Below are 27,126 nucleotides of genomic sequence, written 5' to 3' on the forward strand. Positions count from 1 at the left end.
CTGTCTGAAAAAACATTGTTTGACTAAAGATGTTTAATTACATAAAATTAAATAATGCCTTTCTTTCATCTGGATAATGTAGGTCCCATTTCTAATAATTTAGTCACTTATTTAATGTCAATTTCTATGCATTACAGTGGCACAATAATCACTTAAGTTTTCTTTGTGGTTTTTAAATTTCTTAACTATATATTAAGGAGGAAGCCACTAAATTAAAACAGTGCTTTACTCTGATGGCAAAGAATGCTGTCTGTTACAGAGCAGGAGAAGTATTAAGGTAACAAATTACAGGAGCTGGGGATATAGTTCAGTCACAGAACATATGCTTTGTATGAAAATGGCCCTCGCTTCCATCTCCTAGCAAGCACTCTTAAAAGAAATTGAGGGGGTGGAGCAATAACTCAGAGGCAAAGAGCCCTTGCTGCACTTGGCGGAGGACCCAGGTTCAATCCCCAGCACCCACAGAAGGCTTACAAAGGTCTATAACTCCAGATCTAGGATGCCTGATGACTACTTTGCCACATATGGTACACAGACATACATACAGGCAAAACATCATTCATACACATAAAATAAAGATAAATAAACTTTGTTCTCAAAGAGGAATTGAAAACTTACAGAAAGAAATAGAAAGGTGTTTCGAACTATGCCTATAAAAGAGGCCAGTCTACACACAGAAGAAGACCAATATATTTTGTTGAAAAAGTAGAAAATAATGACTTTCTCATGTAGATTTTGAATATATTGTTTATATTTAATTCATTAAACTGTATTTTGAAAAATTTAAGAAAGTAATTGCTTAACTCTGTGTGTGACAGTCTCTTATCCAAAATACCCATTCCTTTAAAATTTTTGAAACTAATTGTTTCTGTGATTCCTTTGGAACAGGTCTCAAGATTACACTGCCTTTTTTTTGTAGGTAGCAATTACAGTGAAAAGTGTGATGTCTTCAGCTGGGGTATTATTCTTTGGGAAGTGATAACACGCCGGAAACCCTTTGATGAGATTGGTGGCCCAGCTTTCCGAATCATGTGGGCTGTTCATAATGGTTTGTCAAAAGAAATTTTTCTTTAATATATTTTGTATATTTCCTATTTGGAAAGCCATTTCCCATCCTCTTCCCCAGAGACTGTGTATACCTGACATTGAAATGTAGACCATGTATACCAGACCACCTTCCCTAAGCACTCTCCATACCTTTCTTTGTCTCCTGTTCTGGTGGGGAGAATTTAGACCCTCTGCATAGGGCTGAGGCTGCCAACTTCAGAGATTAGGAAAAGACTGTCAGTACTTAGCCAGCACCTTTAGTCTCTCTCGGGGATAGAGAAGCATTACAGGAAAGTAGATAAATGAAATCTCTCCTGTCGTTAAGATAGTTGGGAAGCTGGTCCCCTTTTGTCCTGGGGAAACAAGTCTCTCATCAAGGAAAGAACACAAAACTGCTGGTAAGAGTTATTATTTGAGCTCAAAAGGACACAACATTCAGTGCTTCACACATTTTATTTGTGTATTCGCAACAGTACTTACATGTACTAACATCCCAAGTCGTAAGTGATGGAGCTGGGGTCCAAATGCAGCTTCTTCTGATTCAGGTGCTCCTACTTTTCATCATAGTGACTTAATGGGCACAGTGTTATGTCTTTCTGACCTCCAGTAATGCTTCTGTTCACAGATGTGTTAGGGTATCTTCCTCACTAATAGTGCTTCACATTTTCTTTGATAAAGAAACTCTTTATGAAGGAACTGCAGCATCACTGTTAATTCACATGCCTCTAATCATTCCAGTGGGTACATATTTGTATATTAGTCCACAGGTGATCAAAAAACAAACAACTTGTCTAACTTTAAAAAGTTTGTAGACTAGCCGAACAAAACCATCAGAGTAACCTTAGCTTTTGTATCAATTTCCTCTGCTAACTTTATTACATCCTGTAGTGTCACTGTAGATAATACAGGAGCCTTGACCAAGACAGTGTGCTTCCTCTGTCTAGCATTTCTCAGCAAATAATTGGCAATGAGGTACAGGGTGAAAGAACTAACTTGTTGACTGATTAGCCTCTGAAAATCTTATTGTATCTGAAGCCACTCAAGTAGGGGAAGCTTATTAATGCCATTGCAGACTTAATAAATTATAAAGAGTTGGCACTGTCATCCTATAAAACGGTTAACTGCAACCAGTGAGTGTAACAATACAGCGAGGAAAGTGAGTAAGGATAACATTGTAGATGATGAAAGTTAGTGTGTGCAACAACATGCTTGAGGGATGTCAGTGTGACCCCATGCTTACGGAAGTCAGTGAGTCTAATACTGGTTAATAGAAGGAAGTGGGACACCATAGGTGAGGGAAGACTGAGTGCCATACCACAGCTGAGGAAAGTCAGTGAGTGTGACACTGTGGTTGACCACTTTCTATAAATGGAAGATTTTTTTTCAAACTCTCGAAATTTTATGGTCTGAAAATTCATCTTGCCTCAAGTCAGCTACTTGTTTTTCTTGTAGAGCATTTGGTCTTTGCTACTTGTTGAAAGAATGCTTGTGACAGTTCAACTGGGGTTTTGAGACAGTCTCACTCTGCAGTCCTGCCTAAACTAGAGCCCACGAGCTCTGCCAGCCTCTGCCTCCCTCACAAGCACTGAGTAAAAGCGTACACCTAGCCCAAGTGAAGTAGTCTTAGTTCTCTCTGTTAGTATCACCATGGGTTACAAAATTTAATGTCACTTTGGTATAGTTTTCCCTTTGTGAAAATATATAGATACAATAAATGGTCAACTTAAAGACCAAAAATGCTAATTCAGATATTGTTGGAAATAAACTATAAAAACCTTGCACTGCTCTTTGGGTAGATAATTCTTTTCTTCCTCTAATTTTCAATTGTAGGTACTCGACCACCACTGATCAAAAATTTACCTAAGCCCATTGAGAGTTTGATGACCCGCTGTTGGTCTAAGGACCCGTCTCAGCGCCCTTCAATGGAGGAAATTGTGAAAATAATGACTCACTTGATGCGGGTATAATCCTTCTTTTGAGGGGCTTTGGGTTTGGGGGACTTTAATATATACCAAGTTTTAATGGGCTTGAAGGAATGGGAACTACTTCTGCATTATACTTTCCTAGGTTTTAAAGTTAGAATAGTCATTTATTACTCATTATCAGAAGAGAAAACATTATTTTAGAAAAATATTTAAGTCTGTAATGGCAAGATGGTTAGATGAGGTGTCTGGGATTGCTGTCCCACACTAACGTTTATAGATAAGCGTTTTGTTCCTGGGCTCCAGAGTGTATGGAAGATGCTAGTATAGGTATCTACAGCTTCTCAGTGCCTACATGTGATTAATAACATGCTAAACTAAACTAAGTTCATCAGCTTTTCATCCAAATACAGTCATTTTTAGTGTGCTGGGGAGGTATTTTAAGAAACATGTATTTGAGTAATTTTAATATTTCCTGTTTTGGCTTTTGAGTGAGTGTTTTCAGATGCCAATAGAAGGTCAACCTTTTTCTCGGTCTGATGGAATTAATTTAGAAGAACCCTTTTAAAAAGATAATCAAATTCCCTACTCTACCTATCTTAACACTTTAGGATTATTTCAAATATTTTAGGGCTTTTTTTTTCCTTTATTGAAAATAGATTATTTTTTTCAACAAGAGCGTAAGCGGTAGCTTTGACTCAAGTTTTTACACTTAAACTTTAGGTTGTGTAAGTCAAATTACAACTGTCCACCCATATTTTGTCTAATTTGAAAAAACAAAATCTTCCCCTAAATTTTACTTTCACTGTTAGGTAATTAATTTCAGTATTATGTCCCCAGTTCATAAGGGGGCTCCCATAAGGTATGTTCTTAATGTTTAAAATACTGGTTCTAAAGGTGATTCAGAGGTGTTCACTGCCATTTGTCAGACTAACAGTCCTTGTAACAATTTTCAGTATATGTCACTGTTCCAAGTCTGTACTTAGGAGCAGTGAGCCTTCTATTCTGTATGCTCCTCTAGAGGACTTTCCCTTCCTGTCATCTCAGAGCTTACATAGGTACATGGCATTGTCCACAGCTAGCTTTCTGAAAAAAGTTGCCCCACATTCAGTACACACCTGAGGGAGAACAGAGCTGTGTCCGCCTCTCGTGCTCCTTAAATTAAAGCAGTGATGTAGATGTGCTCTTGAGTTCATGTAACAGGGTTTACCCTGTACTAAAGGCATTTTAAATTGTGGCTTGCTTTTACTACAGTACTTTCCAGGAGCGGACGAGCCATTACAGTATCCTTGTCAGTACTCTGATGAAGGGCAGAGCAATTCAGCCACCAGCACAGGTAAATGGATGGCGTCAGAGCAACATCAGGATTTCCCCTCTATCCCATGAAGTTTGTCGTGAAAAAAAGGGATGATGTCCATGTTTGCATTTTACGTCCTTTGTTTCTGTGGATTCAGTGCAGTTTGAGTAGCCAGGTGCTTCCTCCATGATGGTCCTGAGGTTAAAGAGCTATGTAAGACCTGCTTCCATGTCTAGAGTTCCTGCTTAGTTAGGGCGAAAGGATTGAATATTATCTTGCTGTGACTCCTAATTTCATCCTTCTGAGATAAAGTCTTACTTTGAATCCAGGATAGTCCAGAACTCACTGTATGATTCAGGCCAACTTCAAAGTCGTGATCGTGCCTCAAGAACCTCGTGAATTCTCAGACTACATACATGCCACCACACCCCACAGTTTCTCTGTGGATACCACGGGTCAAACAAGACTGCAGATTACTGTGAACATTAGATTTCTTCACTAACTCGGTTCTGCTTTTTGGTTTTTCTCTAAAGAGACTTCCGCAAGAAACTGCTTTAATTAGAAGTTTCCTGAACTATAAAGTAGAAGTGGTAGTTTGAAGTTATCAAAAACAGTAGAAACAGCAGCACTCAACTTAGAGAGATGGCACTTTGCAAATAAATGACATTTTCTTACTTATTTGACTTCATCTAGAGACACACTTGTACATGTCAATATGTATGTTGCACTTGAAAATTTCACCTTTTGCCAACAAGTATTTTCGTTAGTCTCTTTCCCCCACTTTGAGATGGTTGGTTTGTTTGGAGGTTTTTGTTTAGCTAATGATGCTTAAATTCAGCTTTACTGAAAACCTTTGAGTTGCCCTGAAATTCCACAGTGAACTTTTCCAGAACTCCCTTTGTGTTTTCCTTTTTTTCATCTTCTGATTTTCAGTCCTTGATGGTGCCCCCCTTTTCACTGACCCTCAGTTCCCAGAGGCTCTTTGTTCCTTCATCCCTCACTTCATTCTGGTTGATGATCATCCATCGGGAGTCCTACTCAGTGGTGGCATTCCTCTCTCCCGCATGCTTAGCTAAGTTCCGGGCCTAACTGGCTCTCAGCTTCCTCCTGCCCCGAATGTGGCTGAGGACAGCACACACTGACTGTCCTCAGGTGAGTGCCTAGTGCCACTGTGCGGTCACCCAGCACTCTCCTAAAAGCTCAGCTGTCTTTCTAGTCCCTGACGTAGTCTGACCTTGTTTTCTGTTTAAGAATGTTTGAGTCATCAGAAGACAGACAGCTCCTACAAGTTCCCTGAGTCTTCGTAGCTACATGGATCAGTTCCCACCTTCTCTGTCTTCTGTCTTTTACAACTCACTGCCCATGCTTCTAGTCAGAGGCAAGACGCTATGCTTGTACATTATGCCCTATCTACCCTTTCCAGCAGAGAGATTGCTTTCTCTTCTCTCATTATTTCGCCTTTCCACTGGGAGCATTTCCAGAGCAAATACAGTGTATTCAGATGCACTAGCTCCCCTCTTCCCATTCTCTAGCATCAACTTCACTTAGACTTCTCTTACAACTGCCACTGCAGAATTACTGTCATGGAGGTCACCAGTTATCTCTGTATAACTACAGCAAATGAGTGCACTTTTATAGTCACAGTTGATGCTAATGAAGGTTGGGTACATTCATCACTCCTTACACTCTGTAAAGTTGCTGTGCAGGACCTAATACTAATCTGGATTTCACATTACATTTCTGGTCATTTAGGGATTTTGTGGTAGTTATTGTTTTGCTATTATTTTGTTTTGCAAAACAAGTGAAAGCCAGGACGTGTGAATGCTACACAAACTGTCTCTGAGACTGTCCCCAGCTTGTTCTGGGCTTTCTTTGCTGGTCATTCCACATTTCCTCAGCTCTAAGTGCCAAGAGTGCCAAGAGCTCGGCCATTGGCTTACTCACTTAGCCATTCATCTCCATCTCCTTGGTTACTTCTTCTAATACCAGGACTTTGACCGTCATCCCCCCCCCCCAACCCCTCAGGAGAGCTTGCCTCATGTTTATTTATAAGAACAGCGTAGGGCCACTGACCATCTGGAAATAGTGTTTGGGTATGTCACATCAGTCCATCTACCTTCATATTGGCTGACAGAAGCCTTTTCTATGGGGCCTTCACAGGGGCCCAGCACCTTTGGGAGACTGAGCTGGAGCTGCAGCCTCAGCCTTGGTTTAAACCTTGGGCTTTGGTTGGTGGAGCCTACAACCCTTAGCCATGTAACTTCAAGTCTGCTTCCCGAGCTTGGAGTGAGCGATGAAAGCAGGAAGACGAAGTTTATGGTTGGTGCCCTTTGGCACCTTGGGCCTCAATGACCTCTGCATGTGCACTCATCTTTGCATTGTTTGTCTGCATCTTTTTCCGCCTTTCTTGTTGTGCTTTTTGGCAAAGTGTATGTTCCTGAGGAGCCTGAAGTTACCCTTAAGACATTAGTATCTTTGTAACTGGGTTTCTTGATGCCTTCCTGTGCTGTTTTGGGGATTTCTTATTTGTGATGTGGTTCTTGGACTTGGCATGTCTGCACAGTAACCTGTGGCTCCTGAAGTGCCTGGGCCCAGATGAGAAAGAATGTTTGTTTCATCTTATACCTGAATTCCACCCTCTTACATCCAGAACATGAGTTCTAGTAGGGACTCAAACAGTGCTTTCCAAACTGAGTTCTGAGGATGTCTTCCAAACTCATTCATTCATCCTCTGGTCTCCCCATCTCAGCCAGTGAACCCTTAGTTCTACTTCAGGTGAACCCTTACGTTAGTCTCATCTGTTTGGAAGACTGATGGTTCTTTATTGTGTTGTCTGTAACCTTTATTTACAATGGGCTTGTTTAAGATGTCTCCATTGGTGTGAAAGTCTTTTTTAAGTGTATCTTATCAGTTATTGAATGAGGCATTTGTATCATTCTCAACCTGAAGTCATAAATGTTTCTGCTTTCCTAGGCTCATTCATGGACATCGCTTCTACAAATACCAGTAATAAAAGTGACACTAATATGGAACAAGTCCCTGCCACAAATGATACTATTAAACGCTTAGAGTCAAAACTGTTGAAAAATCAGGCAAAGCAACAGGTTTGTTATTAAACATACTAGTAGTCACAGCATTATACTAAAGGAGCCTATTATTTGTCATGTATGTAACAATTCTAAGTTTTCTTCCTGCACCAGACAAATGAGCTTATGGTGAGAGACATGAAATTTTGCTGCCATTTGTAACCAAACAAGCAGTTTTCCTTTCTACTGGGTGTTGCTCTTACCAATGCCTGCCCCTTCCTCCATGTGATCCATCCCTAGTTAAGGGTCCTGTGAACAGTGTGAAATACGGTTTGCTTCTGTGGGCCAGTTAAGGAGTTTTCATGGGACTGTCATTTCATCCCGTTCAGGTTGGTTGTATTGTGGACATTGTTGGCTTTATTACTTTGAGCGACAAGTATCTGAGCTTGCTCTCCTTCGTTAGCTCCCTCTCAGTATAAAATTCCCTCTTTTAGAACAGTACCATAGTCATAAAAATCCCTCTGTCATCTTCCTCTTTGGCTGCCCTGAATCTCTACATCAAAAGAACTTCAGTAATTGAGATTGACCTCTGATTTTAACAGAGTGAGTCCGGACGGCTGAGCTTGGGAGCCTCTCGTGGGAGCAGTGTGGAGAGCTTGCCCCCGACCTCTGAGGGCAAGAGGATGAGTGCTGACATGTCTGAGATTGAAGCTAGGGTCATTGCGGCTGCAGGTAAGGGCTGCAGTCCCAAGGGAGGTGCCCGGTTCCCATGATACTCCGTTGTTTCAGCGGGGCTACCGGGGCTTGTGTCTTCTATGCACTTTTTACACAGATAGCAGGTTTATAGTGGGTTTTCTAAACTTCCAACAGCAAATTTGTATATTTGGCTTGAATTTTATAAATAAGAGAAATATGGCCTAAAAATTACTTGAATTATAAAATAACCTTCCTAGTTACAGATTTTATCAAATATATTTCTCCTCAAACATAAACTAGCTCTAAGAAATTGAAATACCAGAATATTTGCAGTGACTGAGTAATTTACCACTGTTTTTATGCTTAGCCCAGAAACAAAAAGTCATGGCGGAAAATTGTGCTCCAGAACTGTGTTGTGGTCCCTCTCTCCTGCCAGTGGCAAGAATAGTTGAGCTAGTTTTAGTTTGCTTATCTGGTGATAAAATGAGATGGTAGCAGTTTCATCAAACATGGTTTTGCTGGTGTTTACATTTTGTCAGCTCTTAAAATGTTACAATAGCCGAAGTGGCCAGAATGCAGAAGAATGGTGTTCTGTCACCTGGGCAGCCAGCACCTTTTTTAACCAGGTTCCCTTTTAGTGGTGTCTATTTAGTTGGGTCTTATTTTGTTATTTCTGATTCTTCAAGGTTAGAGAAGTATGAGTTATAAAAATAAACATTGTATTGGAGAATGTGGAAGTGTTAACAAATAACAAAATCTTACAAATTCTCCTCAGAGGATATTTTGGTCTATCTGCATATCATTTAATTATAGATACAGACTTTTTTATGTATTTAACTTAGTTGTTTTCTAAGTAAAATATTCTGATTGTGTGTGTTCTTTTTGTAGAAAGTGGCATCCAGATAAACTGTACTGTATTTGTCCAAACTAATCACAATCACTGAGTTTATTGACCTGCACTAAAAGCCTCTAGACAGTAAAGAATATCTGAAATTAACAGTGTCTGAACACATAAGCTCTGATCACACATAGGCAAGTCTAGACATGCCCCATGGTCATTAGGCAGCTGGTTTTCTGTGTCTCCATGTCACAGTCTGTATTGTTTAACTCCATTCTCAAGATTACCTTGTGGTCCAAAATGGCTGTTACACTTCACGCCATCACGTCCACAATTCTGATGGCATGAAAGAAGAGATAGCAGAAGAATAAAAGCTGTTGTTGACAACTTGTACATACATGCCAGTAGCCAGAGCCAATGGTCAGGTGACCTGTCTGTCTCTCTAGTAGAAGGGATCTGCATCCACATCTGACATTGCTGCTTTAGTACGATTAGGGTCCATTGCTAAGGAAAAGAAAGACTAGGGATTAGCAGGGAACTAGGGCTCTGCCCCAGGTAAACTGTCGGAAAGTGTCAAGCTAAGTCAGTGGCCATCTAGTGGCCCATGAAGCACAGTTGTCTGTGGACAGAGACATACCCACAACTCTTGGAAGACCATTCCACTTCACAGGCGTCATTCAGAGTAGACACACAGTAGTGATTCTGCCCTAAAGGGAAGTAATGTTAGGATAATAGTCTATGCTCTTGCTAAGTCTGTTTTTCTAGTCACTTACAGCTTTGTAATTACGTATTAAAGGAATGAATTTTTCCAGTTCAAGGATAATCATATACAAATAAATTACTTTGTCCTCTCTACCTAAATATAGGACAATACATCCTTTGAATTTTAAATAATTTGAATTTTATAATGAATTGTCTTACTTTGAAAGGTTCATATTCCAGCTTTTGACTGCCTTCATATCTAACAACTATATACCTTAAACTTGAAAGCTATTAATGTTCAGTTTATTAGAAATAATATAGAAGTACTTAGGGAAACATACATTTTATGCTTTGATTTGATAACTATTGTTTAATCACAGAATTTTAATTTATAGCTCATTCCGAGAAACACCTAATTTAAAGAGCTACCTGTTCCTGTTTGTGTCATTAGCACAAATCTGGCAGCTTACCCACTACCTCCACTCCTCTTCCTCCATCCATCGTTCCCACCGTCACCTCGTGGCATTGACTTTACTTAGGTAGACTATTTCTAAGAACACGTTGGAAAGTTAGCTTCTCCATTGTCCTGCAGCTTTGTCTGTCTTTACTTGTTGTTGGGTAGTTTTTTTTGTTTTGTTTTGTTTTGTTTTGTTTTGTTTTTCTGCTAATAAAAACCAGTGTGTAAAACTTCCTAGACTGTTTGTTTTTTGCTCTTTAACGGCACCTTCCTAAGCATGGATGAAAAGTTAGATAGTTCTGCATGCCATTCTGCATGAGATGTAATTAACATGACTATTTCAGAACTATTCTGTTTTGCAGTCATTTCCTGTGTTACTGTTCGTGGTTGTTTGCATGTATACTGTACATGTGTGTTTTTTCAGCCTATTCCAAGCCTAAACGGGGCCACCGTAAAACCGCTTCATTTGGCAACATTCTGGATGTCCCTGAGATCGTCATATCAGGTATCATAGACCACCTGTGTTGGTGTAACAGCTATGGAACTGGATTAATGATCCTGGTACTTTTAAATGCTTCTTGCTCCAATTTTCATATGATCTGAAAATAGATACCTCGCATACAGTAGCCAGGGAGACTTGTAGAAAACTCTATACTGCCACACTGAAACCAACTTGCAAATGTAATTTCACATCTCTAGTTACAAGAGTCAAGTACAAAGGAAATAGCATTCTTTAGACTCTTCTATAGGACATTAGAGCAGAACTTATAGCAGAAAGAGGCTACAGCTGCTTGAAACTTTTGCTGTCCTTGGCTCCCTTCCTCCCTGTCCAGCTGTGTCTTCGGGGAGCCAGTGGGCATGCAGCTGGAAGAAGAAAGCTGCTGCATAGCATCGTCCTAACCTGGAGAGCAGAGTTGAAACCAGACAAGGCTTGCCGTTTGTAGAGTACCTTGCCAGAAACAAAACTGCTAGGACAACTGTTAGTTCTGCTGCTAGGATGTTAAGAGGAAGTACACAGACTATATTTTATACCCTATTCATACATGATGCTTCAGTGTGTCAATTGGTGAATGCTTTTATATCTTAGAGTGGGCCTTTCATAGATGAATAAAAGCCACCATTTTTTTTATTTAGAGAATACTTTATTAGTGTTTGTAATTAAACCCACATAGATAAGACCTTACATATTTAATACAGTGCGTTACCCCTGTACAAATGGAAAAAAAAAAAATTAAGTTCAACATTTCTAGACCAATATGGCTGTTAATTTCTGTACAATGCCAACTCAACATGGAAAACTAGGATAATTTTTTCCAAAGTTGACAGCACAGCTAGTTTCCAGAAATTCAAATTTTATATATATATATACCAATAATAGCAGTATGTTATGCATCAATAGCAACAACAGCTTTTCCAGGTTCTGCAATCTCTTGAACAAAATTTAGAGACATCCAGCACACTCCATTTAAAAAAAAAAAAGAAAGAAAGAAAGAAAGTAAAACACAAAACCCCAGAAAACAGCACAGTCCTGTTACTCTTGTGGTACCTGGCACCATTTTTTTTTTTTAAATTAGTTTCTCAATCATCATCTGGAAAGAAAACATTCTGAACAACATCATTAAAAACAGCTCTAATAAAGCACAGTCACTACTATGTATCATAAAGCAGGTACAAGCTATTTTACATTCACAGAGGTATGATACAGTACTGTCCTACACCTATAATACTAGAGGATACAATTGAAAAGTCATTATTTGAGACTTGATTCTACTTTTCCAGCAGAGGGTCCAAAGGATGATATGACACAGCTCTGTAAAGAAAAACACTCTTAGATAGGATTTCCTTTTACCTAGTGGCACAGTTCTATGTGGTGGCACATTCTCTCATGAACATCAGCTAAAAACCGTTATTAAAAACATGAAAGAAAACCCCTAAAACAAAACCTTATAACCACTGGATTCATATGAAGATGACCTAGTGGAGACAAGACCTCACCTTGCCAACACTTTATCAAATCTGTTCTGCTTAAATGGTGAGACCTCCGAGGAAGGAAAGAGATGCCAAGTAGTGCTTCAAAGCTTCGGACCACAGTCAAACCACAGCATCATTGCAAATAGAAGCAGAAGCCAAATGTTAAAAGCCACCATTTTCAGTACGAACTTAAATAGCATAATAACCTTCAGTATATTTCTTAAAATGATCATTTGGGCCATTGAGGTGACTTAGTAGGTCAAGGCACTTCTGGTTCAACCTAATGACCTAAGATCAATTCCTAGGACCCATATGGTGGAAGAACAGATTCCAAAGGTTGTAGTCTGTTCTCCACACATGAAGGTGTACACACACAGGGCAAGATAAAATATCATTTCTTCCTTTGTTCAATAAACTAAAGATTTTCCTTCATCTCATGGCTTTTTATAGAGATATTTTTCACATGTGTGATTTGGATGGATTCTTTGGCATTCTGTACTTTTGCCCATGATAGTACTTATTTAGTGTTGTGTTTCAACTGTAGTTCAACACTTAATTTTTTCTCTCTGAACTCAAAACTAAGGGATAAGGACTATGTATTTGTTAATTGTTATTGATTCTGTCAGTAGTAACTGTCTCCAGTACTTCCCGCACTGAACATACTGTTTAATAGGTTATTAGATGAGTAAGTCATTGAGTATCTCTCATAGCTAGAAACTTGGGCCCCAAACATATAAGTCACAGTTTTATGGGCTATTTTGTCTATATAAAACTAATTTTCTTTAATATTCAAAGTGATATCCTATTTTTTTAACTTTGTCACCGCTTCAAATATTGTTAACATCTCTCATGTAGCAATTTTTATTGATTGATGGCTTCTTTAGAAATTAACAAAGTATTTGTGATTATTTTATTTCCATACTGATAGGTATAATATACTTCCCCCAAAATGGCAGCATTTAAATTTATTTACATAGAGCTGTTTTATCCTTGAACACATTACAAAATCAGAAAATTTAGACAAGTAGCAATTTAATCTGAAGTTAGGTCTATAAATATAAAGGGCAGACAAAATAATGGGGAAGAAAGAAGAAACATAGTAATAGTCTAGGTAGGCACGAGCTAGTGTTGTGCAGTGACCGGAGGTTAGATGCACTTAACCTATGTAGCCCTAGACAGCCTGCTGGAAAGAGCTAGTATGAAAGGTTAGCAGTCCTGGGGAGATGCTGTTTTTGTTTTTGTTTTAGACACTGTGAGAGCATACAAGTGTCATACGTTGTCTCATTCCTGGGGCTGACTTGTTGGCAAATTTTGGCATAGTAACCCTCCCTTCTATTTTCCACTGTCCCCTGCCCTGCAAAGGGAGCTGTAGCTAAGTCTTGTTCTTAAACCAAGCGGGACACCATTAAGAGCTGCTCATCAATGAAGTGCTGGTGATGTTTTACTGCTTATGCATTTCTTTTGAGGTGCTGCCGACTCTCCCTAGGCAGTGTCAGTACAGATGAGAAGATTCTCACCCATGCTTAGGACATTCATACTATAACTGCTTAATACATTTGCTTGTTACATTGTGCACTGATAAATTGAAATGGGCTATTAAAAGAAGCAGTGGGCTTTTCTTAAGTGCCTTCCCTTGACACTTGAGTTTTAAAAGCATGATCCTTTCTCCTTGTCAGCCGGTGACTTGTTTTTTGTTTTTTGGGGATTTTTTTGGTTTTGTTTTTTAAGAAAGAGTTTCTCTGTGTAGCTCTGGCTGTCCTGGAACTTGCTTTGTAAACCAGGCTGGTCTGGAACTCAGAGATTCACCTGCTTCTATCTTTGGAGTGCTGGGGAAAGTGTGTGTCACCACTGTCTAGCTTCCAGTGACTTCCAATAGATTCTTTTGTTTGAAGAAACAGAAATGGGTGAGGTATTATTGGATTGCTTTAAGTTTTCTGGTTGTTTTTCCTTCCACTTCTTTAATAAAGAAAGTAAGATAGAACTTGAACTTGGCTTTACCCCCAAGTTTTAACTTTTTTCTTCGAGGTCTAATAGTTTATTTGTTACCCTGAAAGACTTACTTTTGATTGGACTCAGAAGCTCTCAGTGAGGACAGCTTACGTCTCTTGGCAATCTTTTCTGGTGTTTCCTTTAGCATCCTTCATTCTCTGGGCCAAAAGTTTAGCATATTCTGCAGCCTCCTCCTTGTTTTTCTTGGTGCACTGTTTCTTCAGAGCAGTGCATCAGCGTTTGTGTTGCAGCACAAATAGCTAACAGGATGTTGAGTCTAGGGTGCTTTGGTCCTAGGATTCTCGCCTTCTTTGTTTAAGGCTGTATGACAGCATTTTGAAAAGCTTTTAGATTCTGCTAGTTCTTTTGGTCCCCATCCACCAGGCACATTAGTTCTACAGACCAGGAACGTCCTTCCCTCCCGTTTTTACAGCAACCAAGTTGAGAACACAGAGATTGGCATCCACAAGGCATATCCATGAACAGACCTGTGCTTCCTCTCTCCAGTCCTCCTTGGTCTATAACAATAATGTGCCTTACTCAACAGCAGGCATGCTCTGACATGGGTCAAGACACTTTGCTTCGTCAGGAGAGAACTTCGTAATTCCCACCACTAATGCAGACCACATAACCCTTCTACTCTAAACCTAGAGCATCAGCAGCTACTTCTGTGGCCATGCACATCTAGAAAATATGAAACTTTCATTCATCATCCACTTCAATGAGTTTCTGGTGGCCAGTGCCTAGAAAGGAGATCTTTGCTTCATCTTGACATGGCTGCTGCCCCATGTTTTGATCTGGTTCTCTCTTCTTTCCCCTTCTCAGATGCCCAGATGGGATTATGTTTGCAAAACTATCCTGGCAGTGGGAGGTCATCTCTTTCAACTGGTGTTAAAATATCTAACTTGCACATTTTAAAAATACCATTTGTCGAAGATGAATAGGTAAAATGCCTAAAAGTTACATAAAAGGAGTAACAGCCTTCCTGTTTTAAAATGGAGAATGAGAGTCTGAATAGTTTAGAAAACAAATTTTGTTCAGAATTGTTTTTAAATAAGTTTTTTATTTCTTGAGATTATAATGCCACCACATCATTTCTCTCCTTTTCTTTTCCTCCCTTCAAACCCTCCCATATTGTCCCCTCCTTGCCAGTTCAAATTCACAGCCTCTTCTTTTCAAATATTGATGTTAGTGGTGGTGATAGTGGTGTGTTATTTGTTCCTGAATATATAAATACAACTTGCTCAATCTGTAGAATAATACTTGTGGTATTGAGTAGTTAGTTAGTCTACTCTTCCCTTGGGAAGACTGTTTCTCCAGCCTCAGCATTCCTTAGTTGCCTATAGTTTTTTTGTCTAGGGTTGAGGCCTTATGAGCTTTCCCTTTGTGCTGTTAGTAATGTCTGTTGTTGTCTTATGTCATGTCTAAACGGTCATGTTGGTGAGACTTCATGCATGTAGCTTCAGACATTTCTAGGAGACAGTCTCAGAGCAAATTCCCTGTTCCTCTGGTTCTTACAATCTGTCTTCCCTATCTTATGAATGCTCCTTTAGGCTAAGGTGTAGAAGTTGTGTTGTAGACGAATCATTTGGGACTAGGCTCTGCAGCTCTGCATTTTGACCAGTTGTAGTTTTCTGTAATGGTCTTTATCCATTGCATAGAGACATTTCCTTGATAAGAGGTAAGAACTACATTTACCTGTGGGCATAGGACAAATATTTAAAATGTAGTTAGAGATTCAGTGGTTTAGCAAAGTAGTGGTTGTAGGATTTTCTCCAAGATCCATGACTTCACTAGCTGTGGGTAGTGGGCAAGGTTTCCAGTACCAAGCATGGTGTTCCTCTTGTTGAGCAGGTCTTATATCCAAGTAGAGAGCTGTTTGGGGCATGTTCATCAAATATTACATATGCTTGTGTTTGGGTCTTCTGTTTTGTTCCATCGGTCTGTGTGTCTCCCTTTGTGCCCATGCCATGTCGTTTTTGCTACTGTGGCTCTGCGATGTAGCTTGAGGTCTGGAATGGGCATCCCTCCAGCATTGTTCTCTTTGCTCAGGAGTATTTGTGCTGCCCTTGGTCTTTTGTGGCTCTTGGTTTGTAATTCTAAAACCAATAGTCAGGGAGGAGCACGTGTGCCCTAAAGTCACTTTATGAGTGACTGGAGCACTCAAGGATACCAGGTATGATTATAATGCATTTCAAAGTCCACTGGTGGGAAAAAAATCACAGTTAGACACACATAGCTATAAACAAATGGTATAGTCGAAACAACCTGCATTTTCTCTAATATGAAAATTTATGGTTTATTTGGTTTATTGCAGTTATTTATGGTTTATACCAACTTGATTGCTACTATAAAATGAAACAAATACTCAAAATGTGACTTACAAAGTCACCTTATAAATACTGATACTACAGTCATAATATATACATATCTTGAGAAAACAAGCTAAACTAGAAAATATTATAGAGTATCTATCTTAATTATAATGTTTGATTCCATTTTAAGGCATTTAAATAGCCTCTGATCCACTCTAGATGTGCATTACCTTAAAATACTCGTATTTGAGGGCATAACAGTGCAGATTTACTATACCTTTGTGTTTCTAAGTCAGTGATAATATGGCCTGGTATGGAGAGGGATAGAATGCCTTCACCAAAAATGGCATTCCATCTTAGGTATTTTCTTTGCATAATAATATTTTTGAGCCTTCTTAACTGATGTATATAAAATATTTTTTACAAATCCCTGAAGACCTTGAGTTATCTGATTTATGTTTATAGTATTGTTTTTGAAGTTGGAAACAAACCTTAAGTCTGTAAGTTTTAGATCTGTTAGCCACATTTAGGTCTATTAGCTGTCAAAAAATAAATACTCACTTTCACTTTTATAAAACATTGGCTGTGCTGTATATTTACTTTTATAGCAAGAGTGTGATGAAGAGAAAGGTAAAACAGGTGGACATGTAACTAACTAGGTTTCTCACCCTCCTCCAGCTTAGGTATTGCCAGGCATACTGACCAGTGGGAGGACTCTTTAGAGTGCCACGCCCTGGAGGTAGAGGCAGTCCTGAGAGACACCATAAGCGCTGTACTTTATTCATTAGCATGAGAATAAAGCTTTCTCATGCTGTGCTTGCTTCAAGAACTAGTAGACACTAATGTTTGTAAATACTTCTTCAACCAGAATTATACAAAGTGTTGCACATTTCCCATTTGTAATATATTATAAGATAGTATAATGGGAAATTTAAGCTTTTCTACAGTTGAAAAGTCCCTACCTATCGCAGGTAGTCTCATTAACAATTGTAAACCTTTGATTGAAGACTATGTTAAGATACTCCTGTTCACTTCCTATGGAATTTGGTGTTTGTGATTAGTTAAATAGAGAAGTTAATGTAACTTTACTGTAAATATTCAGCAACTCTCTCCACCAAATTTTAGATTACCAGGGTCACATTCTATAATCTAAAAACTAAACTAACATTTAAGTATATTGGCCCCTGTCTTTAGTCCCAGCACTCAGGAGACAGAGGCCTGTGGATCTCTCAGAGTTCAAAGTCAGCCAGTGGGCTACATAGTGAAACTGTCTAAAAGAAATAAAATTTATTTAAAAAAGAAAGAAAAGAGGGGTGGACTTCAAATTCTAAAAAAGCTAATTCCAAAGCAAAACTCATCAGTCATGAATAATTGCTTTGAAAAACCTATCTGGTATCCTAAGAAAAGAGGCATAATTTATTCAAATTACTAAGAGTAAGAGATTTGTGGCAATCTAATGAGCACACATTTTTAAATTACACCATCAGTTTACCACTAAGCAGTAATTTAATACTTATGTATATAATTTTATACAATGTTTTTGATCCTATTTTATGCATGAGAACAATTTTTATTTAGAACTTACAGATCTCTGATTTTTCAGCAATTTGGACTAGAGAAGTCTCCACAATAATAGTTTGCTTTTACGTGAAGAGTCTGCATGTATTTTGAAAGTTTAAGGCATTGGTGGAGAAAGCTGTGGACTGATATAAGAAAGCAAAGTGGTAGACTATGTGAGACCTCAGTTTAGTAATCTTTGGACTTGTTCTGAAATGACTTAAACACTTGCTTAGGAACTCAACTGTAGTTAAAAGAGCAGCCTTTTTGAGGAGTTAGATTGTATCTGTGACACACTTGAACTGAGCTGTGACAGCAGCTTTCTAATGTTCTTGTCTCCCCTTTCTGCCTTGAGGCCTAGAGGAGGGTGTGTAGCATGAGCTGGCAGTGAGATCTTAGACAAACCATTCTTAAAACTCTCATTTTTCTCTTACAAACTGTAGACAATCGGGATTTTTTTTTTATTTTTTTATTTTTAAGACAAGGTCTCTCTACAGAGTCCTGGCTGTCCTAAACTCCTTATGTGAACCAAACTGACCTTGAACTCAGAGATCCTCCTGCCTCTCCCTTCCAGGTGCTGGGATTAAGGGCATGCACCACCATGCCCGGCAGAGGGTCAAGAATTTTTACAGTGCTAATTCTGGAGTGTCATGTGTAGACTGCTGGTTATTGCTTACATCATACTGCCCTGGGGTTTTCTGCCTTTTTGTTTACTAGAGCATATGGAATGCAGGTGTGCACATATCAAATAACTTTAAAGTGAGAAGGGAAGTGGAGATGGCTCAGCAAGTAAGGGAGCTTGCTGCCAAAGCTGACAGTTTGAGTGTCATCTCCAGGACTGACAGGCAGGAAGGAGAGAACTGCTTCTCACACATTGTCTTCCAGCCTCCACACCCCTGCTGTAGCAAGAGTCCATATGCACACATGCACAGTAAGATGTATGTGAAGTGTTAAATGAATACATTTCTAGATTAGTGTTCAGTGCAAAAAATTGAGAATTGAAATTTTCTAGGAACACACCCAGTGATTTTCATTTGCAATACTAGGAGCTTGAGTTATTTACATTCATATTTCTAAATTATGGCTTTTAAACTTAATATTGGAGCAACAAGTATTTGTTGATTGCAATCCTCTTTTGCTTTGTCTGAGCTGTTTGCCAGGTGGTTTCTGACATGGTTGTGCTCATTAAAATGAATTGCCTAATACTGCTTGCTTACACTCATGCTATAGCATGAAAATTCTCATTTTATGGCATTTGTTAACTGTCAGCTCTTCTTTACCCCATTTCCTTAAAGTTTTTCTTCCCCTTTCTTTCTGTCCCTCAGCTAGACTTGGACTCATATTTGGTGAAACGTGATGGCGATGTCATGGTGTATACACATATGCTGGGGGTTTCCTCAGATTCCTAAATGTTGCTGATCTGAAAAGAGAGTTCCAGACACTTTGATAGTCTGTCTCATCTGGGCTAATTTTAGAATGAGGGTGTTGAGTGAAATGTGCCTAAAATTGCTCATTAGTCATAGTAGTATCCTTTTTATTTGGGGAAACACAAATAGTTAAAAGCATTCACGAAAGTGTCTGATTTAAGAAATGTGGTTTGTTTTACTTTGTAATGGAAAGCTGGGACATTTCAGAATAAGTTGAAACTTGAAGTAAGTTTGAATTCAGAGTATGCAAAGAATTTTAAAACAGTCTAAAGTGGGAAAAGTTATGAGCTATACTTACAAGAGTGACTATACATTTGAGTTTTATATTCACTACTTGTATTATTTCATTAAACATTCTTAATTCTATTCAAAGTCCATTTAGTTTATATGTCAAACAATAATGAGATCACATGGATTAAGGTGCTAAATAATACTGATTGGTTTTAGATATAATTTTTTTATATCTGAGATCATGAAGTGTGAAAAATGTGAATGGTTTGTCTGCTCATCAGAACAGAGCTGTTAGAGCATGTGTCCTGAGTCCTGCCTGCTAGTTGCAGAATTGTATGGTCCAGCTTCGGGCTCAAAGGAGTTGTAACTATTGTTCCAGCTGTCTGTAGTATTTCAGTGTTTCCCTTTAACAGCTGGGCTCTCATGTTAAAAGATACTGTATAAACAACCCTACTCCCAAGTAAAGGTGCTGAGTGAAGCTGTTGTTTAAGTCCATCTGTTCTGCTGAAGGCTTATTTGTAGAATTCTTTTTTAATGAGTAAAAAATTGTTGCTAATATAGATGTTTCTAAAGCAGGTCGTTCATAATAGCCCATCTCAACAAGCATTTATTTGAGCATAGAACATTGTTCCTCTCCACGAGGAACCTGAGCTGTTACTCACTAATGATGAATTATTGCATTCTGACAAAGACTAATGGGATTCAATGTGACTTGGGGCAGTAATTTAAACCATCCTCTTCGGCATTGCTGCCAGCTACAGCCAAACGTGTCTTGCAACCTGCTAGCTGTCTTGCTGTGAAAACTGTAACGTAAGGCCCTTGAAATAGATGCCGTCATCAGCCCCAGCCCCCAAGCATTCATCTATTTAAACACATGACAGAAGATGGTGGAAGACAGTTCAGCTGCTGCTTGTGTGGTAGGAGTGTCATTGTGTTAGGACATACTCTGTTGTGGGCCAGCAAATTTTGAGTTAATACACTATAGTTCTCTCTCTGTCTCTTTCTTTCTCAGTTTTTGGGTAGGTTTGTTTTAACAATAAATTTACTCATTCTTTTTCCTGCGAACGTGTTACGTAGATCCCAGGAGCAGCAGATTGCACTTCCTCTGCAGCAATTACACCCTTCTCACTATGTGAATAGATTGCAGTTTTACTTTTTTGTTGTTGTTTTGTTTAAAGGAAACGGGCAACCAAGGCGTAGATCCATCCAAGACTTGACTGTTACTGGGACAGAACCTGGTCAGGTAAGACTTAACGTTCAAATTATCTGTCTGTGGAGAACTATAATAAACAGAGATCAGGAATGAACCATAATATCCTTTGCAAATTAGTTGACCTGAAAATGTGGTTCAGAAGTTTATTGCCACTGAACTTAGAAGCTCTGATGAACTATGTTCAGCAGAAACCGTGTGTTTCTCATGTTTTAAGAAAGAACTCTGTTATAGAACTTAATAATGCATCTTTGTCTTTGTCCTCTAAAGTAAATAATACTTTTTACTAATGAGAGAAATAAATACCTCCCTAATATGCTACTCCTGGGGCCACCTGGAGAATGGTAACATCTTTTAATTTGATGTATCCACTGACATCATATTTTTCTTAAATAGCCTTTGAAAATACTACTAAGCAGATGGCTAAACTCCAGGAAACTTCTGTTCTAGTCATTACAGATTTTATTATTCGTTTTTTCAATGTTCTTCTGAATTCCCCTCTTTATCATAGCTTCTTTGTAAATAGTCCAAAAAAATGCTATAATTCAAGCCATATTACTCTACTATAGAGTTCTAATTAATCAGGTATATAAAAGTAACTAAGTAAATTTTTTTTCTGTTACTTAAATTAATATACTTGACATACATTTTATCATGTTTTCTAAAATGAGTAAGGACTAAGTATGAGGTATTTTGTTGTTTTGTTTTCATGTGAGTATAGTATTCCTATGAAATGATAAAATTATTACATGGTTCATGTATACATGTAAAGTATCAATGTAATTTACTTTGAGGAAATATACATTAATACTTTGATCATAAAAAGTTTTATTCATTTTTACAAGAATTAATGGTTTATTTTGTAGTGTCTAATAAAAGTTAGAATGTTTCTAGCTCTCTGTTTAACTTAAAAATACCTTTATAGGCTGGGCAATGTAGACAGATAACCAGACACATTTACTTTTTAAACACTTAGGTGAACCTTCCTGTTTCACTAAAATGATGTACTGTAAAGTAGATCTACGCATCCCCTTTAGGATTCCATCCAGTATATGTTTGCCATTCCTTAGTGATGCAGTTACCATTATCTAGAGAATTAGACACAATATGAGCCCAGCATGCTCCTTAATTGTCCTGAGCTTCAGCAGTCTTTATGTAGCTGTACACTGTAACACCCACTATATGGGGTTCCTGTGGAATGGGAGTACAGACACACAGTAGATGCTAATCTGTGGTACAGCCTTCCTCTATACAGAGCGCTTGGTAATATTTCTTTGTCCTCACTGTAGCATTCTTGCTATCCAGATGTGGGGGGGCAGGTGTCAGTGGATAAAAGCTCCTGATGTCCTTTTGAGTTCAAGGCTAGTGTGTGCTATATAGAGAGATGCTGTCTCACAAAACAAAATGCTGTGAGTGATGCAAATTGCAGACAGATTAGAGAGCATTTCAGTAACTGTTCTGGGTACCTAGGACTGCCTGCCTTAGAGGAAGGAAGTGCCTGTCTTAAGTCCACACTGACACTTAGATCTCTGCTTTCAAGTCTATGACCCAAACTGTACTACGTCTCTGATTTGTGCTTCTGTGACTACAGTAACTAAGATTCTAAAAGGATGTGTCTCAGCACCAAACATACAAGTTATTGGCTTAATGGAATTATTTTCCTGTCTACCTGATGAGACATAAAAGCCTAAGATTTGTCTGTAAAATCACTACTCAAGCCATTTCATAAATACAGAGAGAAGATTCTGGTCGAAGGCCAGTTATGGCCCATGTCTCTTGCTGGCAGTACACCCCTAGAGTTTACATTGGCTTGCACCCTTTTGCTGCCTCAGGTGGCCAAATGGCATTTCTGTCCATGTTGCCCTGAACATTAGTTTATGTCAGAAGAGGGTAACCTGGAAATGTCCAGGAAGAATCAACCCAAATAGACTATGATAGTTAGCATTTAGGCCCATCGGAATTCTACCAGAAAGATTTGAAAAGCAGATTCTGTAATACAGCGTTTTCCATAATTGTGAGCTGTAACATAGGTTAGCATAAAATAATTTTTTAATGTCAAATCGTACCTAATTTTTATTTATGCCATATATTTTTTTCAGATACTCTAAAAAGTACTGTTAATGTTGTTTTTGAGAACCATAGATTTCCTTTATGAGTTTTTTCTCTGTCCTTGAAGTTAATTGTTGAGGAATCTTTGATAATAATATAAAGCCCAAGTTTACGTAGGAACTCACTATACATATAACCAAAACTCTAAGCGGCAGGTGTGGGGTGGCATCCCTATGATAGCACCCAGTCAGTCAGATGCCTTATAGATATACTTTTGAACTAGGGAGAACTTGTTAGCGCTGCACACTGCCACATGGTCTCATCCTGTGTTTTCTACTCCCTCACAGCCACCACTTAATGAGTGTTGTTCTTTTGTCAAGACCCTTAATGTAACCTCAGTTGACTCTTGTGTCTTGGGATTTATTTAAACCTTTGATACTAATAAATGGCAGAGCAGAAGCTCAAACTCTGAGTGGACAGAGACACGGGTCCACACTGCCCCTCTCAGCTCCTTAAGAATTAATTCCTCTAGACTTCAGGGGCATCAGCTTGGGCCAAACCAGGATTTGTAGTTTTGATACTGGAATCATTGTAGGACTAGCAAATGTAATAAAGTAATGTTGGAGATTTTAAGATGTCTTTAATATAGGCGTAAGCATAGAGTTAAGAGAATGAGAAGCTCTCAGAAGAAAGCAGCCTGAGTGTGTCTCAGAATGCCAGAGTAAGACATCCTCAGGTGTGCATGAAGGAGAGGCAAGGTTGTCTTAGAATTAGCCCTGTATACCATTTGGTTACTCTCAAGATTTGTGGTAGGGAAGCGAGAAGGGCTTTGGACATTTGCTTCTCTGCTGGTGAGAGGCTTTGGCTGGACTTCAGGGGAAGGGTTACTTTCCCTTCTTATGTCCCCATGATTTCCCTGCCTCAGAGCACCGTACATTATTGCTTCTTCTTAATTTGGCCCTAAAATATATTCTCTGGTGTTAACATAGATATTTTATTTTGAGTGCTTTTTACCTGGTTTGTCTTTTCTATTTAACTTAGTATTTTTCTAATTTTTGTTTTTATTTTTTATTTTTTTAAATGGGAAGTGTGGATGTGCACAAGAATGCAGTTGCCTGAAGAGGCAAGGGGTATTGGATCCCCTGGAGCTGGAGCTGTAGGCACATGTGAGCTACCTGGCGTAGGTACTAGGATCCTAACTTGGGTACTCTTGAAGAGCAGTAAGCGCTCTTACCCACAAGTCATCTTGCCAGTAAATTAGGTGTGTCTCTTAAGAATCACACTTCGGCCTAGAGAGGTGGCTCAGTGGTTGAAAGCACTGACTGATCTTCCAGAGGTCCTGAGTTCAATTCCCAGCAACTACATGGCTCATAACCATCTCTAGTGGGATCTGATGCCCTCTTCTGGCATAAAGGTGTACATGCAGATAGAGCACTCATGCATAAAATACATCTTTAAAAAAAAAAAAAAAACACCAGGAGGTGGTGGTGCAGGCCTTTAATTTAGTTGGGGCTTTATTTTTTTCACTTAATTATGTCTGTATATATGTGCATGCATATGCCTGCTACACATATGGGTCCCTAGAAAGGCCACAGTAGGCCTCAGATCCCCTGGGGTTGGAGTTGTGAGCCTCCTCAGGACTGTTATCTTAACTCTGAAAGCAGTCCTCTGGGAGACAGGAAGCAGTTAACCCCCATGCTGTCTTCCAGCCCTGTGCTTAGGGGTTTTGCTTTGTTTCATTTTGAGCTATGATATTGTAGTTTATATTGGTTACTTTTACTTGTAATTTTGCTCCATCTTATTTGAGACTCCTCTTTTACCTTCTTGCCTTCTTTAAAGTTTAATAGGTACATTTCTTGTTTCTCATCACATTTGTTTTTCTGGGTTAAGAGTTAGATTTTACGACTTTTAGTGAGTACCTTTGAGATTTTAACGTGTATATCCAGCCTGCTTAATACCTCTGCTCTTTCTGAACAGCAGCAGAGGCATTTTAACAACAATGTTCTTGCTTATTCGGGTTTTATTATTTTGTAGATTTTTTTGCTATGTTGTTTGGTAGTTCTGTGAATTACTGTTTCCTTCACTTATGGTTTTTCAATTTATGTAGACTAGCACCTTTCTCTGTCAGAATTTTCTTCAATTGTATCCTGGCCCTTTTGTCAAGGAAAAGTTTCTTGTTAAGGGGGTTTCTTCTTAGAAATTCCTATCATAAGAGTCTGTGGATGGTCAGCTCCGTTTTCATCATCTGCAGATGTTGTTCTGATCTAATTCATTTATGCTGGCTGTCAGTAATTCTGCAGGCACTGTGTAGCTAGAAATGCACTTTTCCGGCTTCCTTTGTGGCTGTAGCTCATATTTTGTGAATGTGTTTTGAATGTTTGTTCTGAAATGCATGAGATCAGTTGTGTTTCCAGTTGAGTGTTTTCTTTTCAGATTTTGAAATACTTGCATGTATCTGATGGGGACATCTTGGTAATGAGGCCCAGGTCTAAATTTGTTACCCATTTGTTTTCCCTGTACGATAAGCACGCCTGCAGGTAATTTTGATTGTTTCAGTGTACCTGGAATGGGAGGTGTTAGTTCGGTACAGTTTGCTGCCTGTGGCATCTTGTGAGCACTCAGTTTCAGGTTTCAAAGCATTTCTAATTTCAGATCTGTTGACTTAGGGAAGCTTCACTGATAGCTGCCCTTTTCCCTCTGGAGGCCGTTCTATTTTCTGGAATCTGACTGGATATGAGCATGTTGAACTTGGTATATGGGTTTGTCTCATACTTTCCACATACATTTGCACAATTCTGTCTTCCATTAATTCTAGAAATGGTTTCTGGATGTACAGTGGGCACTGTTCTTCTCTTCTCATGATCCTGCTGCCTCCAAGTGCTGATAACAGGTGTCTGCCACCTGCCTTTGTCAGGAGATTTTTGTTGTTTTCTATTAGTTGTCTCTTTCCTGGAGAACAAAGCATTCCGTGCCTCCAGGCCTCTCATCCTACAAGGACTTATCCAGTTCCTTACTAGGCCTTGTGACTAGTTGGTTCCTCTCGGCACAGCAGACAGTCGAGGCCTCTAGGTTGGAGTCCTCGCACTGGCAGCTTATGCACTGCCCAGCTCCCTTTGGCTTTGTGGGCTTCTTTTCTACTTTTCTCGTCTAAGCCCTGTAAGTGTTGAAGAGATGTCTTGTATGAATTCAACATACATTGACTTGAGAATTTGATACACATTGCTTATATACTTCGAATTCCGTTTTCAAGAGTATCAGGGCCTCTGCTAATAAAAATGAAAATCTTTTTGCCTTTTACTAGAAATGAAAATGTGTCTTGACATTCTTTAAAAAAACTGACACTTTTTCCTCCTTCCACCCCTTCCTCCAGGTGAGCAGTAGGTCATCCAGTCCTAGTGTCAGAATGATCACTACCTCAGGACCGACCTCCGAGAAGCCAGCTCGCGGTCATCCGTGGACCCCCGATGACTCCACAGGTGACCAGTGTAGTTTCTCATTGTGATATGAAATTGAGTGAATTTAGAGGCATCATTCTTTACAAAAACAAGCATGATGTAATTATTTAGATTTTCATGTTTATAAAATCAACTATATGATAATAACTTCTCAAATGTCCTTTGGAGTATTATGGCAGAGGCTGACTGCCTTATCCTGTGTGTATTTTTTCCCAAATACTAAATATATATGTTGAGAATAGGTTTTTCCAGTTAGAAAACATCATGTGTCCTTGTACTTAACTCTGTGATTTTTATATCATGATCCTTCCTGTTGGATCTTGCCAGTAATTAAAATTCCTAGAATGGTAAAAAAAAAAAAAAAAAAAACCATCATCATCTTTATCTCCACTTCTGCTTTTTATTAGACATTATTTGGTATTTCATACATGAACATATCCACCCCCTACTCCAACGCCTGCCCTACTCTCTCTCAGTTTTTTGTTTAATTTCCATGGTGTGTATTCCTTGTTCAAGAGTCTGTGTTGTAGAAGGCCATTTTCACGGAAGTACATACTGCATGCTGCACATACCTTTACCCATACCCTCTCTCTTTCACCTCTCCTTCCTGCTAGCCCTCTTCGTTCCCCCTGGACAGTTCCCTTCTACTTCCATGTCACATAAAGACACAAATGAGAGAAAACATAAAATGCTTTTTGTAGACCAGTTCAGTTTGTTTCCAGTTGCCTCCATTTTCCTACAAAGGACACACTGAAAACTTCTGTGTATACTTACCACATTTTCTTTCTCCTCTGTTGTTGGGTATCCCATGAGTTCTGTAACTCGGCTCTCATAAGTAGTGCTGCAGTAAGCATGGATGTGTAAGCTTTGCTGGAATTTGTTGAACGTAAAGTCCTTTGGGTAAATACCCAGGAGTGTATATCTAGGTCAAGTGGTA

General features: G+C 38.9%; 1 protein-coding gene across 2 annotated transcripts in view; it reads left to right on the forward strand.

The window, feature by feature from the left end:
• Positions 1-27,126, forward strand: part of Map3k7 (mitogen-activated protein kinase kinase kinase 7) — a 60,603-nt gene that overhangs the window by 21,940 nt on the left and 11,537 nt on the right. The window contains exons 7-14 of one of the 2 annotated variants that reach the window (XM_036177758.1): positions 920-1,048; positions 2,878-3,008; positions 4,224-4,305; positions 7,240-7,370; positions 7,895-8,024; positions 10,410-10,490; positions 20,654-20,718; positions 26,105-26,210. In XM_036177758.1, the coding sequence (XP_036033651.1) occupies positions 920-1,048; positions 2,878-3,008; positions 4,224-4,305; positions 7,240-7,370; positions 7,895-8,024; positions 10,410-10,490; positions 20,654-20,718; positions 26,105-26,210 (855 nt within the window). The remainder of the gene's footprint in view (positions 1-919; positions 1,049-2,877; positions 3,009-4,223; positions 4,306-7,239; positions 7,371-7,894; positions 8,025-10,409; positions 10,491-20,653; positions 20,719-26,104; positions 26,211-27,126) is intronic. The other variant, XM_036177759.1, reaches the window with a different exon arrangement.

The sequence above is a fragment of the Onychomys torridus genome, chromosome 2 (genome assembly GCF_903995425.1).
Source record: "Onychomys torridus chromosome 2, mOncTor1.1, whole genome shotgun sequence".
NCBI lineage: Eukaryota > Metazoa > Chordata > Mammalia > Rodentia > Cricetidae > Onychomys > Onychomys torridus.